The 15,963-nt window shown below is 39.9% G+C and overlaps 1 protein-coding gene across 1 annotated transcript in view; it reads left to right on the forward strand.

The window, feature by feature from the left end:
- The window catches only part of VPS13C (vacuolar protein sorting 13 homolog C), a 188,529-nt gene extending 183,590 nt beyond the window's left edge, over positions 1 to 4,939 (forward strand). The window contains exons 84-85 of the mRNA XM_048868093.2: positions 169 to 258; positions 2,899 to 4,939. Coding sequence (XP_048724050.2) covers positions 169 to 258; positions 2,899 to 3,003 — 195 coding nt within the window. The 3' untranslated portion in view covers positions 3,004 to 4,939. The remainder of the gene's footprint in view (positions 1 to 168; positions 259 to 2,898) is intronic.
- The last annotated feature ends 11,024 nt before the right edge of the window (positions 4,940 to 15,963 follow it).

Genomic DNA, 15,963 nt, shown 5'->3' on the forward strand with positions numbered 1-15,963 from the left:
TAAATTAGGATGATTGTGGGGTAAAATCATTTATTTATAATATGGCCTGGATCTGTACAGAAAGAAAAGCAGATATAACTTAAAAGATGGCATTTAAGCACCCAGTATTGGGTTGTGAATTTTTTCCCCCAAGGCTTTTAAATTTATTTTTATTCCTCTTTGTAACAGGATCAGGGGCTATTAATGTTCCAAAAAAAGGACCATGCAGCTCATGAATGTCTGAAGAAAATTCAACTGAAGGATGAAACTACTGCAAGGGTAACCTCTTTTTTTTTTTTTTTTTTTTTTAACATCTCATGCCATTCTAGCTAAATCAAAAACTACTGTAATTCAGCCAAAGGGGAGGGCCTGCTTGAAAGGATTAAAGCAGGCTTGCCCTGACTACTAGTTATTTGGTACAGAGGTCATTTAACACCGCACTGGACCCAGATACATGTACCTTTTAAAGACGTACACCTTTGTGTACATTATCAGTCCTAACAAAGACGGATAGTCTTTGTAAATTTCCCCTAAGGTAATATGTTTTTGAACACTGGGAATCTTGTGAAAGGCAAGATAGTGCCTTGGGAGGCCTCAAAAGTGCCTTCTGTAAGTGCTGAAAGGCAGCAGGTATGGTTCAGAGAAGACTGTAGCCCCAACTATGTCAGGTCCCTCCTTTCTCAAAGCAAGTGTGCATGTAACGACCCTCTCTCAGTGCCCAGAGCTACTTCTCAGATTTTTGAGCAAAAATTCACGTAATTTCTTATGTTTTGTTGTATTATCACAGCTAGGTAGAAGTGTTAGGTGACTTATCTTTATTTTTTGTTTTGGAAACTTCAGGAACTCAGATAACAATGGCAGATTTAAGCACTTGCTCATTCTCCATATTGCAAGAGGTCAATGCATGTCCCTGTTGACTCTTCTATTAATTGGCTATATTGATTATTTGAAAATTTCCAATTAATAAACAAAACTTCTGGAGTTTGATAGGTTCTAGTCCCAGAATCAGGTATAGTAGTATTAGAATTACTGTTCGGTTGGGAACCCTGCCATGCACAGCTACAACACTTGCACTTAGGAAAAGCTTTTGTAATTTTATTAACACTAGTAAAAAGACAAATGTTCCTATGCAAATGAGAAAGTAACAGTAGTGCAATATTAATTTGACTTCCAGCATCATATCATATATCAAATATTCACATACATACATATATATATATATCCCCAGCATCATATATATAATATGCATACTCGCACAGTTCTGGAAGTGGGCAGACAGGTGATGGTCCACGAGCCAACCTGTGTCTAGCATGCCAAGCAAGTCCAATGGTTGAGATTTCTGGCTTAGATGTTGGTTGGGCCTATTATAAGGTGTGATGACTGCCCTGAACATTCATAAGAGAGCTCTGCCTCCTTTGCTAACTAACTTCTTCACCTTAATAATGTTGTGGGTATCCTTATCCTATAGCTTAGTAATTAATGATGTCAAACTTATTAACATATACATCAATTGGTTACTATGGCAATCTTGTGGTTATACATCTGCTGGTATTCCTATCCTAAAATACCCCAAAGTGGTATGAACAGATTTGTTGTGGTTACATGTCAGCATTTTATAAGATCTCAGCAGAACTATATACTGCAAAACAAGCAAAATAATATATCTTATGACTAAGTGTAACTGCTGGTCAACTTAATTACGCTAAGGCTTATAGGCCTGAATTCCTTATGCTAACTCTGTAAGCTAATACCTTACAGGCTTGGGCCTTGCAGGTTCCTTGCATTACTGCTGGATACTATACCTTATTTCTGTATTCAAGCTGACTTAAAATCTATAGTGTATTTACCTAGACTAGTTCATAGGGCCTTCACCTCAATCCCACACTGATAAACAATGAGGGCTTTTTGCTATCCTCTCCAACCCATTTTACAGGGTGGAAAAAAATCTCTTGCCTAATTACAAGTTTTAGGTTGTCTTCAAATTTTGGGGAACCTAAACCTTTGCGGTTGGTTCACTTTCAAAGTTTGCATTGAGATGTCGAGAGGTATAGAGAAGGAGATAACATACACACAAGCCAGTTTCACTCTGTCATATTACATACACTAGATGAGTACACTGTTTCTAAAAAGAAAGGCATGTCAGTTTGAATCCAGGATAATGGAAATTAATGCATCCTCTTAGCTTAAAAGCTCCTTGTTGTATTTTTTTCATTAAATATGATACTCTCCTTTGGTATCCTTATTTTGTTAAATTGTTTTGAGAAAATCATCTATTACTATTTTTGGGAATACCATATGATACTTAGAGCAGTCATTAAAATGTTAACCTTACTGAGTTGTTGGCTGTACATCCAATTTACAGGTAGCCAAAGCTTTCCAACTTAGGTGAATATGTTTAGTTAGACATCTAAGTGGTCTGACTTTCAAAGCTACAGAGCACTGACTTAAATGGAAATTTTACATGCTCAGCGTATGTGAAAATGAAGTTACTTAAGGAACCTTGTTGTATCAGTGCCCTAAGTGTGTGCCTAACTATTTAAGCATGTGAGGAGTCTTATTGAGGGCTCATGTATGTTTTAAGAATGTGAATATGCCCAGTGACCTCAGTTGGGACTATTCACTTGCTGAAGATTAGGCATATGCTTAAGTGTCTTGCTGAATAGGGCCTAGGTGCCCAATTTTAGGAGCACAAGTTGAAAGTTTTGTCCAGTGTTCACATCTTTACACTAGTGTTGATTGCTTTCAGACAGTGAGTGCCAGCATTTTAATCAGTCACCGTGTTTTGTTGTTTGCAGAACTAAAATACATTTTAGAAAATACACCTGTTTCAAAAATTGCCATAATTCAGTAAGTTGCAGCTTTTTTTGGTGGGGATAGCTAGATAAACATGGCCTTATTAATTTTACTATTGCTTTACAGAGAATTTGTCGTGCTGTTGACGAAGCCCAAGCAGCAAGACAGCAGCAAAAATTGGTGAAGAAAGCTTCACTGAAATTAATCAAACCACAACCACCACCCCAATGATAACAGGGCTTGCCTTTGGTTTAATCAGTGGTATGTGAACTTATTCCTGAAGATTGACCAGAAGCAATTTGTATACCATGTACAGAAAAAAATGAAATACACTGATGGTCTTCCTGCAGGGTGTAGCTCCTATGTTACCTAGACCACCTTTCATTTTTAAAAGTGAGGTTTCTTGGCAATTGTTGTATAACGTCATCTGATGGACTCTAACATTCCCCTTCAGCATATATATGTATTTTGACTATTTTGCAGGAAACAAATTCAATACGTTGAAAATTTCCTTTAAAAAAGAGAGACCTCTACTGATTTTCCTCTTGCCTTTTTTCCGATATTAAGAAAAATATCCAGCAATTCTTTTTCACAGACTTGGATTGCTACTTGCATGAAATTATACCTAATTTGCACTATAACGTAATGGTTTACAAATGAATTAGCAATAAATAATAATTCTAACTTTTGAAAACTAAAATCCATATATATCTAATTGAAGCTTATTCGCAATATGTCTTGTGTATTAGAAAACATTTCTAATGTTTAAAAATGTTCTTGTGGTGTTGGTCTTTCTATACTTGAAAGAAATACAGGGCTGTTTTTACTCTGTGATACAAGAAAATATTGCACTTTAGAATAATGTAAAAAAGAATGTGGGTATATATAAAAGACATCGTTACTTCTCAGTAGAGATGTTCACTTTAGAAATAATAGCCAATTTGTGTATTAGAAATGAAATGGCTCTAACTCACTTTAAAAATTGACAGCTTAGGTTCTCCTAACATGAGAAGCCATTTAATATCTTAACGCTTAATAATAGAATGGATTTAGTAGTAGATTGTACATGAATACTGGCTGTAGTTGAAAACTTAAATAGTTAGCAGGAAGATTTCCCTGTGAAGAAAATGCAACTTTTTTTATACAACAAATTATATACAGTTGGTCAAAAACTTGAACGTTGATTTGTTGTCCATATTTCAGTATATAATTGAGATTTGCCTGAGATTTGCCATTTATTTAAATTGTATAATCAATAGCTGACAGTAGTATTCTTATTGAGTGTACTATTGCTTGTCTAGAATTCTACTTCTAGGCCCAAGTTCAACAAGATACATAAGCACATAACTAATTTTTAAGTGTGTAAATGGCTTCATTGACTTCATTGAGACAACTCACTGCTTAAAGTTAGGCACATGCTTAAGTACCTTTCTGAATCAGGCCTATATGAGCAAACTGTTCAGTTGAGTCATTGGTTAGATGAGACCTACCACTGTCAAATGTTTGGCTTTCAAATGAGAAAATATGTGCCCTAAAACACCACTTGTAAATTTTTGCATTTTTTACTTCATTCCTCAACTAGAGAAAAAAAACAGTTATTGACTTACCCTTATTTTTCTTTATATATGCAAGCTTAAAGACTGCCCGTATGAACTCAGTGTTGAATAGATTCTTGCTCTGTTAATATTTGAACTTTATTTCCAGTCAAGCAATCATCAAAGATAGAGGAGGACCCAAATTTCAGATCTGTAGCAGAATCTAAACTTTCCCAGATTTCAGGGGTATGGAATTCTAGTGTTCTGACCTGGGTTCATATCTAATTAAGTGGGATACTTTGCCTGTCTTACCAAAGGGGAGAAATTAAAGATAATGAAAGTGTGCTGCCAAATATGAAGCATCTAGGGCAAACTTGCACCTGTGCTTCATTTACTGCTACTATGTACATTTGTAGTTTTGAACATCACATAGTACAGTAGGAAGAAAAACCCTTAATTCCTTAACTGTGAGGCCTTAGACACAGCTGTTGGCTAGAGAAGTCCTGAATGTGTAGTTTCATTCTTATGTTAAAGCAGTATAGTGAATTGATAGAATGAGTTGTCTGGTATATTCTGTACATTTCAACTACTGTGTTTAAATACGGACAAAATAAAATCTTTATATGCAGTTATTTATGGTTTGAGTCTCAAAAACCATGGTATGAATCTCAAATGATGAATGAGGTTTATTTTCCAAGTGAAATTTATAAACATTCTTAAAATACTTATGGTGGTGGCTACAGATGGGAAAAGAGTACTCACATACACTCAAATTGTAAACGTACATACTGCCCAAGAGTTCTCACTGTTTCATTGTTTTCTGCATTGCCTTTCCTGAGCTTGATTTTTGGCCTCTGAGGAGCAAACTGGCAAATCCTGATAGAAATCAGAAATTTCACTACTCTTTCCAAAATTGGTCTTGGATTTTTAGAGGCTGCCATGTTGATTGAGGGGAGTAATGGGGATTAAAACTGACCCCAAATTTCTGCTCACAGTTTCTGCTATCTTGACTCATGTGGCTCTCTTCTCTTCTATTATATCTGTAATAGTAGTTTAGTCTTGTCTGCAAATGTTGTAGATAATACTTAATCATTTAAATAAACATGAAGAAATAGTTTTATATTCGGATGGAAAAATGGGAGGAAAATTATTATTATTTTTTTTAATACTAACATTTTTACAACTTGGGTCATTTAGTAAGGGGTTTGGACATTTCGATTCACATCGCAGATCTCCACTACTTGAGCCAACACAGTAACTGGTGGTACTGTCAGGCTGTTACCAACTATGTGGGCCAGCCACTAGAGGGGATCCTAAATGTACACTTTCCTAGTGGGTATCACAGCTGTTAGCTAACAGAAGAGGGACGTAAAGACTCCATGCTCTTGGTTCAATTCCAGATTATGTATGGGAATGTGGTCCACTAGTTAAATCCTGCCTGCTTTGCATCTATCTTCCCTACCCTAGCTCCTGCCTCTATTCTATACTCCTTTTATCTAATCCCTGCACCCTGGCTCCTGTCCCTCTCCTTCACCTGTATATGCCCCAACTTCCTCTGCTGCTGCCAACCCTCACTTTCTTCTACATCCTCCTCCCTGACTCCTGCAAACCCCATCTGTTTCCCTCCCTTTCTTATTCCTCTCCAAATACCATTCTATTTTGTCTTCCGCAGTACTTTTCAAACTGAAGCTATCATGGCAGGAATATGAATGTTGTTTTCAATGGATTCTTCAGCTAATGGCTTGTAGTATTCAAAAAAAATCTGAGAAAATATAATTATTGAATTAATAGAACATGATATATATCTTCAATTGGCTGCAAAGAACTTCTTCCCCAGGACATCTCAAGTCATGAAAAAACATAAAATATGAAAAAGGTCAAAGTTTAATTTAAAATGTGAAAAAATTAACTTGTAAACCTTTTGATAATAGCTGGTGTAAATTTAATACAGTCTGAATCAGTTAGGTCAACATTTTACAAATATGTATTGTCATGTATCAAAGCGTGAATATGAACAATGGCTAGCTCTCAAAATGGATGCCAGTGGACTACCAACTTCAAGGAGAGTAACATTACGACTGTAAGAAGAAAGCACCTGATGCCATTTGGCTGATGTGCAAGTTATCTTAAACAGATTAGGGCTCTGTTTTTATTATACCTTCAACTGATGACAACCATATATCACCATATGAAGGACAAAATCAAAGTTAAAACATTTTTATGATGCATCTAGATGAAATATATATATTCTTCGTCAAAGTGCAGGAATTGTGTTGAGTTATGAATGCTTATGTCCTTCCAGTTGTGCAGTTCCTTAAACTGTGGATATTTTATTTGCATAATCACTGTATTGTTATGTCTCAGTAACAATACTGTGAATATGCAAATCTCCCAACTCTGGCTACTATAATCTCTTTGCTCTGATTTGCTCCTATGGAGTTCTGTCAGCAACTAAGATGGTAGTTCCATCTATTCACTTGATCTAGCTGAAGCAGAAAAGCTGTGAAATGTATGTGAAAGGGGAAAAATATACTGAAAATAAATTGACCTGTCAAACCAACTTCTGAAGTTAAAACTTTGCATTCATTTCCTTCCATTCTCTCCTTTCATTCTTTCTACAGGTCAGCAGAGATTTATATTCCAGAAAAACTATTGTCTATTTGTGCTAAAATGACATATATCAGGGGAGTCCAACACCCCCTTCCAAAGCCTCCAAACAATAGATGGGTTTCAGTGGGTTGAGGAGGAAGAGGATATGAGGAAGGAGAAGATGGGATGATGGGCATAGAGGAGCAAAGGACATCTCAAAAAGGTCGAACTTTTTTAAATTTAAAAAGTTCATATAAGCAAAGGTGGTCTAAAGTTTTGCATACGTCAATTTCTGTTACATCAGCAAACTGAAAATACCTCATCCAGCTACACAACAGAAGGAGAGTAAGCCCAAGAATTGTTAACTGGGGGGGGGGGATGAAGGTGAAGAGACAAGTAAAATGTTGCCACTGTCAGAAATTTGCTCTTTTTCTTGCTTTCATTTTTGCAAAAACCCCAGGCCATATGTTGAGTTCGATCTCCTGGAGTGGAGTGGGTAACTCATTGAAAGGATTCAGAGTAGCAGCTGTGTTAATCTGTATCCACAAAAAGAAAAGGAGGACTTGTGGCACCTTAGAGACTAACAAATTTATCTGAGCATAAGCTTTCGTGAGCTACAGCTCACTTCATCAGATGAAGTGAGCTGTAGCTCACGAAAGCTTGTGCTCAAATAAATTTGTTAGTCTCTAAGATGCCACAAGTCCTCTTTTCTTCTTTCAGTGAAAGAAGTACAAGTCTGGGAAGGAGGGAGGGATTGGTCGGCAGCTTTGCTGCAGGTGTGATTGAGGAAGAATGTTATTGGGGTGGGAAGGTGAAGATGGTACTCTGGGCTGATTTATGGGGTTAGGCTATGTACACAGGAGTTCTTTATGTTCTCCAAATCTATAGTCTTGGAATGATGGTATGGGACAGGAGGTGCAGCAATCTGCACCAACAGGGGACCAAGGAGAGGGTTTGGAAGGAGCCTACTTGTGTATATTCATTATTCCCTTGAGAATGTTGAATTCCAGTCTTGCTTCCCTGTTCGGCTGGTTCATAATTAATCTGACCTAGGTGGTAAGAGTTCTCTTGGAGAGTTGCAACTGAATCTCAAATGCACCAGTGGCCACCCATTATTTCTGCCTCTGTAGTGATAAATTTCCTAAACCGTGTTTCTATATTTTCAGTCCCATTCTCCTGCACCTGAGGGTACTGGCAAGCTCAAACTTTATGATCTCCAGTGGGTGGGGAGGCATCACCTCTTTCAACTGAATCATCTCCTAAGAAGAGCACAATCGGAGATTGGGGCAAACACAAAGAAGGCCATATGGGTGCCCATGTGCGGACTGTTCACAGACAAGCATGTCTGCATGGAGAGCTGCATCCCTTTGGGAGGGCTCTGGTAGAAGGATGGGCTCCAGAAAGAGCATGGAAGTGTGGAGTGACATCCTGAGGTGGTTCCCTGCAGCAAGGCAGATCATTGGACATCGATCTCCATTGCTTTACAGTTGCTGCTCTTAGGTTTTTATCATCCCCTGAGACGTTTGGATATTTTAAGGCTTTTCCTCTTATTCCTACACTGTGTCCCTGGACTGGTGGCAGCCCTGTTCCCGGGTCAAAGCTCCTAGCGGCATCAGGAGTTGGATGCCATCCTGCCTTGGCATGATACGAAGCAGATGTGTGAACCTCTGTCCTGATGAGAGGGTGGAAGAAGATGAGTATATGCCAGATTTGTTTCTGCATCACAAGTCTATATGAGGCCAAATAGTTTGACATGGTCAATTTTCTTTTTTTTTTCTTAACCCAGGTGTCCAACTGCCTCTTAGTATAATCCATCAATTACTATAAGAGTATTACTCCTTCCTCTCTTATCCTAAGTAGTGTGACAGGGTCAGACCAGATGGCTACAGAAGAGTGATAGAAGGCAGATATATTAGTCCCAGATTAAGTAGATCCTTTTCCCTGGGTAAGGTGACGGGCAGTTCCAGAACAAGCTGGAACTGGTTAAGTCACACCTGGTAGATTCGGGGAGTGCTATCACGCTTATATCAGGGAAGCTCATGAAGCGTAGTCAGCCGCTGCAGGCTAAACGTATGGAGATAACATGCATCCATGGGACAGTTAGTTACTACCCCACCATCCCAGTAAAAATTGAAATCCAAGGGAACACTACTGAGGTAACAGCAGGTGTAGTCCCTAAACTCCCATACCCGGTGCTCATAGGGAGGGACTTTCCAGGGCTTAGAGACTTATTCCCAGTTGGAGGATTGGAGAAAGAGGGGAACCCTGAAATTAGTGAGGCATCTACAGTAGATTGTCAACCCCCAATCGTCTCAGAAATATCCCCAGATTTGTTCTCCACTCCTAGATAGGGGAGAAAGACGAAAAGTGAAAGAAGGGCAGCTAGCTAAGGCCTTGGGAACCCGAATACTGGCCCAAAGCCAGAGGGTCTCACTCTTAGGGAGGTGGACCCAAGCAGCCTGGAGCCAATTAAGAAGAAGCTGCGAGAATCAATTAGGACAGGCTGACTAATCAGGGCACCTGGTTTAAAAAGGACTTCACTTCATTTAGGGAGAGACGTGTAAGGAGCTGGGAGTGAGAGGATGTGCTGCTGGATGACTGAGGAGTACAAGCGTTATCAGACACCAGGAGGAAGGTCCTGTGGTGAGGCTAAAGAAGGTGTTGGGAGGAGGCCATGGGGAAGTAGCCCAGGGAGTTGTAGCTGTCGCACAGCTGTTCCAGGTGGCATTCTAGACAGCTGCAATCCACAGGGCCCTGGGCTGGAACCCGGAGTAGAGGGCGGGCCTGGGCTCCCCCGCAAACCTCTCAACTCCTGATCAGACACAGGGGGAGTTGACCTCGACTGTGAGTTCCACCAGAGGGGAGGTCTCTGGGTTGTTCTCCGACCTACATGGTGGATCAGCAGAGACTGTGGGGGTGGTTGTTCTCTTTTTCCCCATGCTGGCCAGTGATGAGGTTAACTGAGTGAATGGCAGATTTGACCAAACTGAGGGCTGCCATTAATCTCTGAGGCGAGCAAATCCGCCAATAAGCACAGGACCCACCAAGATAGAGGAGGAACTTTGTCACAGTAGAAATAAACCAAATTTCTTTCTGAGGAATCGGAGCTCAATCTTTGCACTCCAGGAGAATTCTGGATTGTATTATACTGTGATTACTGTTTATTGGTCTCAATCTCTTAGCCACATAGTTACATCTATTATAATATTGTTCTGATTTTGCTGTAATGTCTCTCCTACATCGTCTGTTTTTATTTATCTAACTTCTTTACTAAGTTAATTTTTGTTTCTTGTTTTTTAGTTTCAAGTTAGTTACCCAAAGAGGGATAGAATCATAGAATATCAGGGTTGGAAGGGACCTCAGGAGGTCATCTAGTCCAACCCCCTGCTCAAAGCAGGACCAATCCCCAACTAAATGATCCCAGCCAGGGCTTTGTCAAGCCTGACCTTAAAAACCTCAAAGGAAGGAGATTCCACCACCTCCCTAAGTAACGCATTCCAGTGTTTCACCACCCTCCTAGTGAAAAAGTTTTTCCTAATATCCAACCTAAACCTCCCCCACAGCAACTTGAGACCATTACTCCTTGTTCTGTCATGACAGATGAATTCCCCACTCTCTATAGATGGCCAGGTTGTGGAATTTGACAATGGTAATGCCTTAACTTGGTTGGTATCAGTCTCTCACTGTGGTTGAGAAGGTAGCTTTCACTTAGTTGTTTGCCTGATGTTCAACATTAGGAAGGGACTGGGTATTTTGGTTACATTTTCATCTTTCATGTTTGGAGTTCGTATATCATAATGAGCAGTTTTCACTCTTGAAAGTATAGTATGTGCCACTGTAAGAGTCCCCAAGTTACTGATGGACAACTGTGTTCCCTCAATTCACCAATCTGGTATGCCTCTTATACTGCTTCGCAGTGAGAGCAACCACTCCTGGTCTGCTCTCTCTTAGCCTCCAGTATGTAAATCACTCCCACCGATATTGTGTGAGTGCTATAGCCAGCCACTCACGAATTACACTAGAACATGTGGGGAGAGAGATGTTCACTTTGACTTCACTTAGCTTGTTAAGTTAGGATTTAGTTTGTGTTTTACCTTTTATTTCTTTGTAACCAATTCTGATTTTTATGCCTCATTACTTGTAATCACTTAAAATCTATCTTTCCATAGCTAATAAACTCGTTTTATTGTCTTATCTTAAATGAGCGTGTGCTTTGACATTTTTGGGAAACTCCTTTTGAAAAACAAGGCTTTCTATTAATGAAATGATGGACTTTATATGAGCTTGTATTGTCCAGGAGGATGCTGTGCAATATAAGATACATTTCTGGGGAAAAGTCTGGGACTAGGAGTCTTCTGGTGTCACCTGCAATATAATTCATGAATGGCTGGCTATAGCACTCATACAGTATAGCTGTGAGTGATCTGCATGCTGGAGACTGTGAGAGAGCAGACCAGGAGTGGTTGCTCTCTGTGAAGCAGTGTAAGAGACATCCCAGGTTGGTGAATTGAAGGAGCATAGCTGTCCATCGGTCCAGATTGTACACCAGTGAATGTCATAGCCACTTACTTGGGTCACCGTTTTATTCAGATGTCCCCGGGGAGCCAAATTAGCCGAATGAATGTCAATGTCACCTTATTCAGGACAGCATTAGTAAAAATTCCACTCTTACCAGACCTACCTCTGAACCGTTGGCTGTGGATGGTTCTGTGATGCTCCAGAGCCAGTGCAAAGCAGTCAAAGTGTACTTGTTATTCTCACCCTTAATCTGCAATTAATTTACAGCGCTGTGTTACAGGATAGGATAGAGACACTGAAAGGAGGGTGGGGGTAATAAGCCCACGTCTTGAGTTCCAATATGTCTGTGGTTTTAGGCTTCCCCATATGTTCTTATCTCCATTCCCCTGGCACTGCTGCCTCTGTGCCCAGTTTTCAGAGGGGTAGCCATGTTAGTCTGTATCAGCAAAAACAATGAGGATGCTGATGATGAAGTGGGGTTTAGCCCACGAAAGCTTATGCCCAAATAAATGTGTTAGTCTCTGAGGTGCCACAGGGACTCCTCTGTGCCCAGTGGAGATGAGGCAGCATTGCCAGTGGGAGCCTTTCAAGATCTGATACCCAGATCAAGTATTATCTTTAAAGAGCAATGAGACTGGGCTAAATGTACCTGTGAAAACTTTTGACATATGTGCCCACTCTGGCTTGTCCCACTGATTCATTACAACCTATAAAATTGTTGCATGCTAATATGCTATAGAGGACAGGTGGGGAGTTAGAACTTAAGTTACCTGAGCTGTTGCAACTTTCTTATAGCTTATAATCAGAAAACAATCAGATACAATGGTTAATACCTTAGTTTAATTACAATCTAATGTGAGTGTTGTGCAATTTTTGTGCAAGACTTTTTCTGTTGTAAATTGGAATGATATATCAGTGTGATGAAGATTGTTTGAGGAGTGGTTCGTTATCCTTTTTTATACGTAAAATTCTTCTAGAATGGACCACAAAGTGTCTAACTTTTCCTTAATGGTAGCTTGTGCCAGTATTATGAAACCATCTTGATGTAACCCATTAAAAAGAAAGCTTAAAAAACAGGCTGCTGCTAGCAATAAATGTCAAGAGAATCGGTATCTCGTCCTTTCTTGTCACCTTCCTGTTTGGGGTGAGCGACTTTTACAGCCTTCCTTTAAACCTTATGATCATATGCCAGACTGTCAGGGAGATTGATCTCTCTGAGTTTCGCTGATATCTGGTCCACGTACCAAGTCTTCAGTCTCCTACTTGGTCATTTTCCATCCAAAATCATTGCAATCATCCTCCAATGTAACTCTCCAGTCTCTGCTGCATATGCCCAGCTTAGCTTCCCTCAACTTGTCTTCAATGGGAGTAACCAACATTAGGCCCCTTACAACCTAATTTCATTTCCTATCACGGAGTGCCCAACCATTCGACCATCTGAACATCTTCATTTCCGTGGAGAGCATACTGGTTTCTCTTTAATGACTGACCAGGTCTCTGGTGTGTACATTAAGATGAGTCAAAGTACATTCTGCCTTTTAACTTCAAAGAGAACTGGGGTCACTCCCACCATTTCCATCAAGCAGCTTTAGTATGCTGCCAGGCATCAGTCAGGAGGGCACCGTCGTTGGTGAACATTGATCCTCTGTGTTTAAATTCTTTCACTCTTCTAAGCTCTCTGCACGTGATATCCTTTACTGGCATAAAACAGATACATCCTTAATTTTATAGGGTTTTGCAAAAAGTAGAAAATACTACATTAATTTTCTGATTTCACTGCTAGGATTTTTAAAATTCAACGCTTAACGTTAACTATAACATATGAAGTTTGCTAAATAAACCAGGATGCCTCTGTTGGTTATTGTAGCATTGTATTACACTATATTGTGACATGATGCCATGAATTGTTGTTTCCGTTGTTGCCCACAAGATGGAGGAATGACTTAACATTTATGACATGTTTCAGAGTAACAGCCGTGTTAGTCTGTATTCGCAAAAAGAAAAGGAGTACTTGTGGCACCTTAGAGACTAACCAATTTATTTGAGCATAAGCTTTCGTGATCTACAGCTCACTTCATCGGATGCATACTGTGGAAACTGCAGAAGACATTATATACACAGAGACCATGAAACAATACCTCTTCCCACCCCACTCTCCTGCTGGTAATAGCTTATCTAAAGTGATCACTCTCCTAAGCCCGTTGCCAACTGTGCCCACATATCTATTCAGGGGACACCATCACAGGGCCTAATAACATCAGCCACACTATCAGAGGCTTGTTCACCTGCACATCCACCAATGTGATATATGCCATCATGTGCCAGCAATGCCCCTCTGCCATGTACATTGGTCAAACTGGACAGTCTCTACGTAAAAGAATAAATGGACACAAATCAGATGTCAAGAATTATAACATTCATAAACCAGTCGGAGAACACTTCAATCTCTCTGGTCACGCAATTACAGACATGAAGGTTGCTATCTTAAAACAAAAAAACTTCAAATCCAGACTCCAGCGAGAAACTGCTGAATTGGAATTCATTTGCAAATTGGATACTATTAATTTAGGCTTAAATAGAGACTGGGAGTGGCTAAGTCATTATGCAAGGTAGCCTATTTCCCCTTGTTTTTTCCTTACCCCCCCCTCCCCCGACGTTCTGGTTAAATTTGGATTTACGCTGGAAATGGCCCACCTTGATTACCATGCACATTGTAGGGAGAGTGGTCACTTTGGATGAACTATTACCAGCAGGAGAGTGAGTTTGTGTGTGTATGGGGGTGGGGGGGTGAGAGAACCTGGATTTGTGCTGGAAATGGCCCACCTTGATTTTCATACACATTGTAAGGAGAGTGGTCACTTTGGATAAGCTATTACCAGCAGGAGAGTGAGTTTGTGCGTGTGGTTTTTGGAAAAAGGGGGGGGGGGTGAGAAAACCTGGATTTGTGCTGGAAATGGCCCACCTTGATTATCATACACATTGTAAAGAGAGTGGTCACTTTGGATGGGCTATTACCAGCAGGAGAGTGAGTTTGAGTGGGGGGGCGGAGGGTGAGAAAACCTGGATTTGTGCTGGAAATGGCCCAACTTGATTATCATACACATTGTAAGGAGAGTGATCACTTTAGATAAGCTATTACCAGCAGGAGAGTGGGGTGGGAGGAGGTATTGTTTCATGGTCTCTGTGTATATAATGTCGTCTTCTGCAGTTTCCACAGTATGCATCTGATGAAGTGAGCTGTAGTTCACGAAAGCTTATGCTCAAATAAATTGGTTAGTCTCTAAGGTGCCACAAGTACTCCTTTTCTTTTTAACATTTATGTTTTGCTGCTGCCTTTTAACATTTTTTCCATGTACTGACACTGGTGAAAGGAATTAGAATCGTCAATGCAGGACATAAGCTGTATATCAGAGGATGTTATAAAGTTTGCCAGCTGTGGACAAAAGCCAGTGATTTATGGAGGACTACTGAAAAATACAGCATAAAGAATACTCTTGCCCACATTCTTGCTGTGGCCACTGTGAAATATGAATTTCTGCCCAATTTGCAAATGCACAACATACCTGAAGGGATATTAGTTTTGAGGTTTAAGTAAAACCTTTGTGTTTATTCACTCAACATACTCATCTCTCTGCTATACTGAAATGCAGAAGTTTGTGTGTAGATCTTTGTATAAGACAGAGTATGATGTCAATTTTGTACTATTTTTTTTGCTTGTATAGAATAACAGGCACAGAGGGATCTGACAATATTTGAGATCCTTCCCTGTTTAGGCCTTCCCAAAACTCTTCATGGGATTATTCATTCTTTTTCTTCACAATATTCAGCTGAAATTTTAATTTTCATTTTTTTGGGAGAATAGAAGTGATTGTTTCCCTAGGAATGGAATGGTCTAAGGATTGTGTAACAGAATGAAATGTCTGACACATGAGACCATTGGGGAAAATGCTTTAGAAAGATCCATGAGTTCAAAATTTTTGGCTTGTGTTGGACAATTTCTATATTTTATACTCACAAAAATTAGATGAGATTTGCTGATTTTAAAAAAGCCCAAAAGCTTGAACGGTGGTTCAGAACACGGGTCATGGCTGCTACTTTCTCTTTGTCGGGACACTGAGGAAAGCATTGTTTTAAAAAAAGCATACCTTCATTCTGGACTCACCATCCTCCTCTTCATACCAGTGAACGTGAGGAACCTTCTCGGAAAAAATGTTTTAACTGCACAATAGCCCCCTCATGACACTGAACTTTGAGTCTTGGTTATGGATAAAAACGCCAGTCACTTCAGGGGTTTTATAGTGGCCAAGGTGTGTGTGTGTGTGTGTAACTACATAGAAAGAATAGGCGCACGGACACATACATGCAGTTGTGTATTATGCAATAAAACACCTTAGAAGCAATGTGATTTAAAAAAAAAAATGTACTGGATGAAGGTCTGTACTGCACTGGTCAGGGACACAGCACTGACGTTGCAATCTGGGGTAGCATGAGGTTTAGTGGTGCTAAGGTGTTTTTTTAAGCTGCCCTTACACCTTTGTGACTCTGCACT

The sequence above is a fragment of the Caretta caretta genome, chromosome 10, assembly GCF_965140235.1.
Source record: "Caretta caretta isolate rCarCar2 chromosome 10, rCarCar1.hap1, whole genome shotgun sequence".
In the NCBI taxonomy this organism is placed as follows: Eukaryota; Metazoa; Chordata; order Testudines; family Cheloniidae; genus Caretta; species Caretta caretta.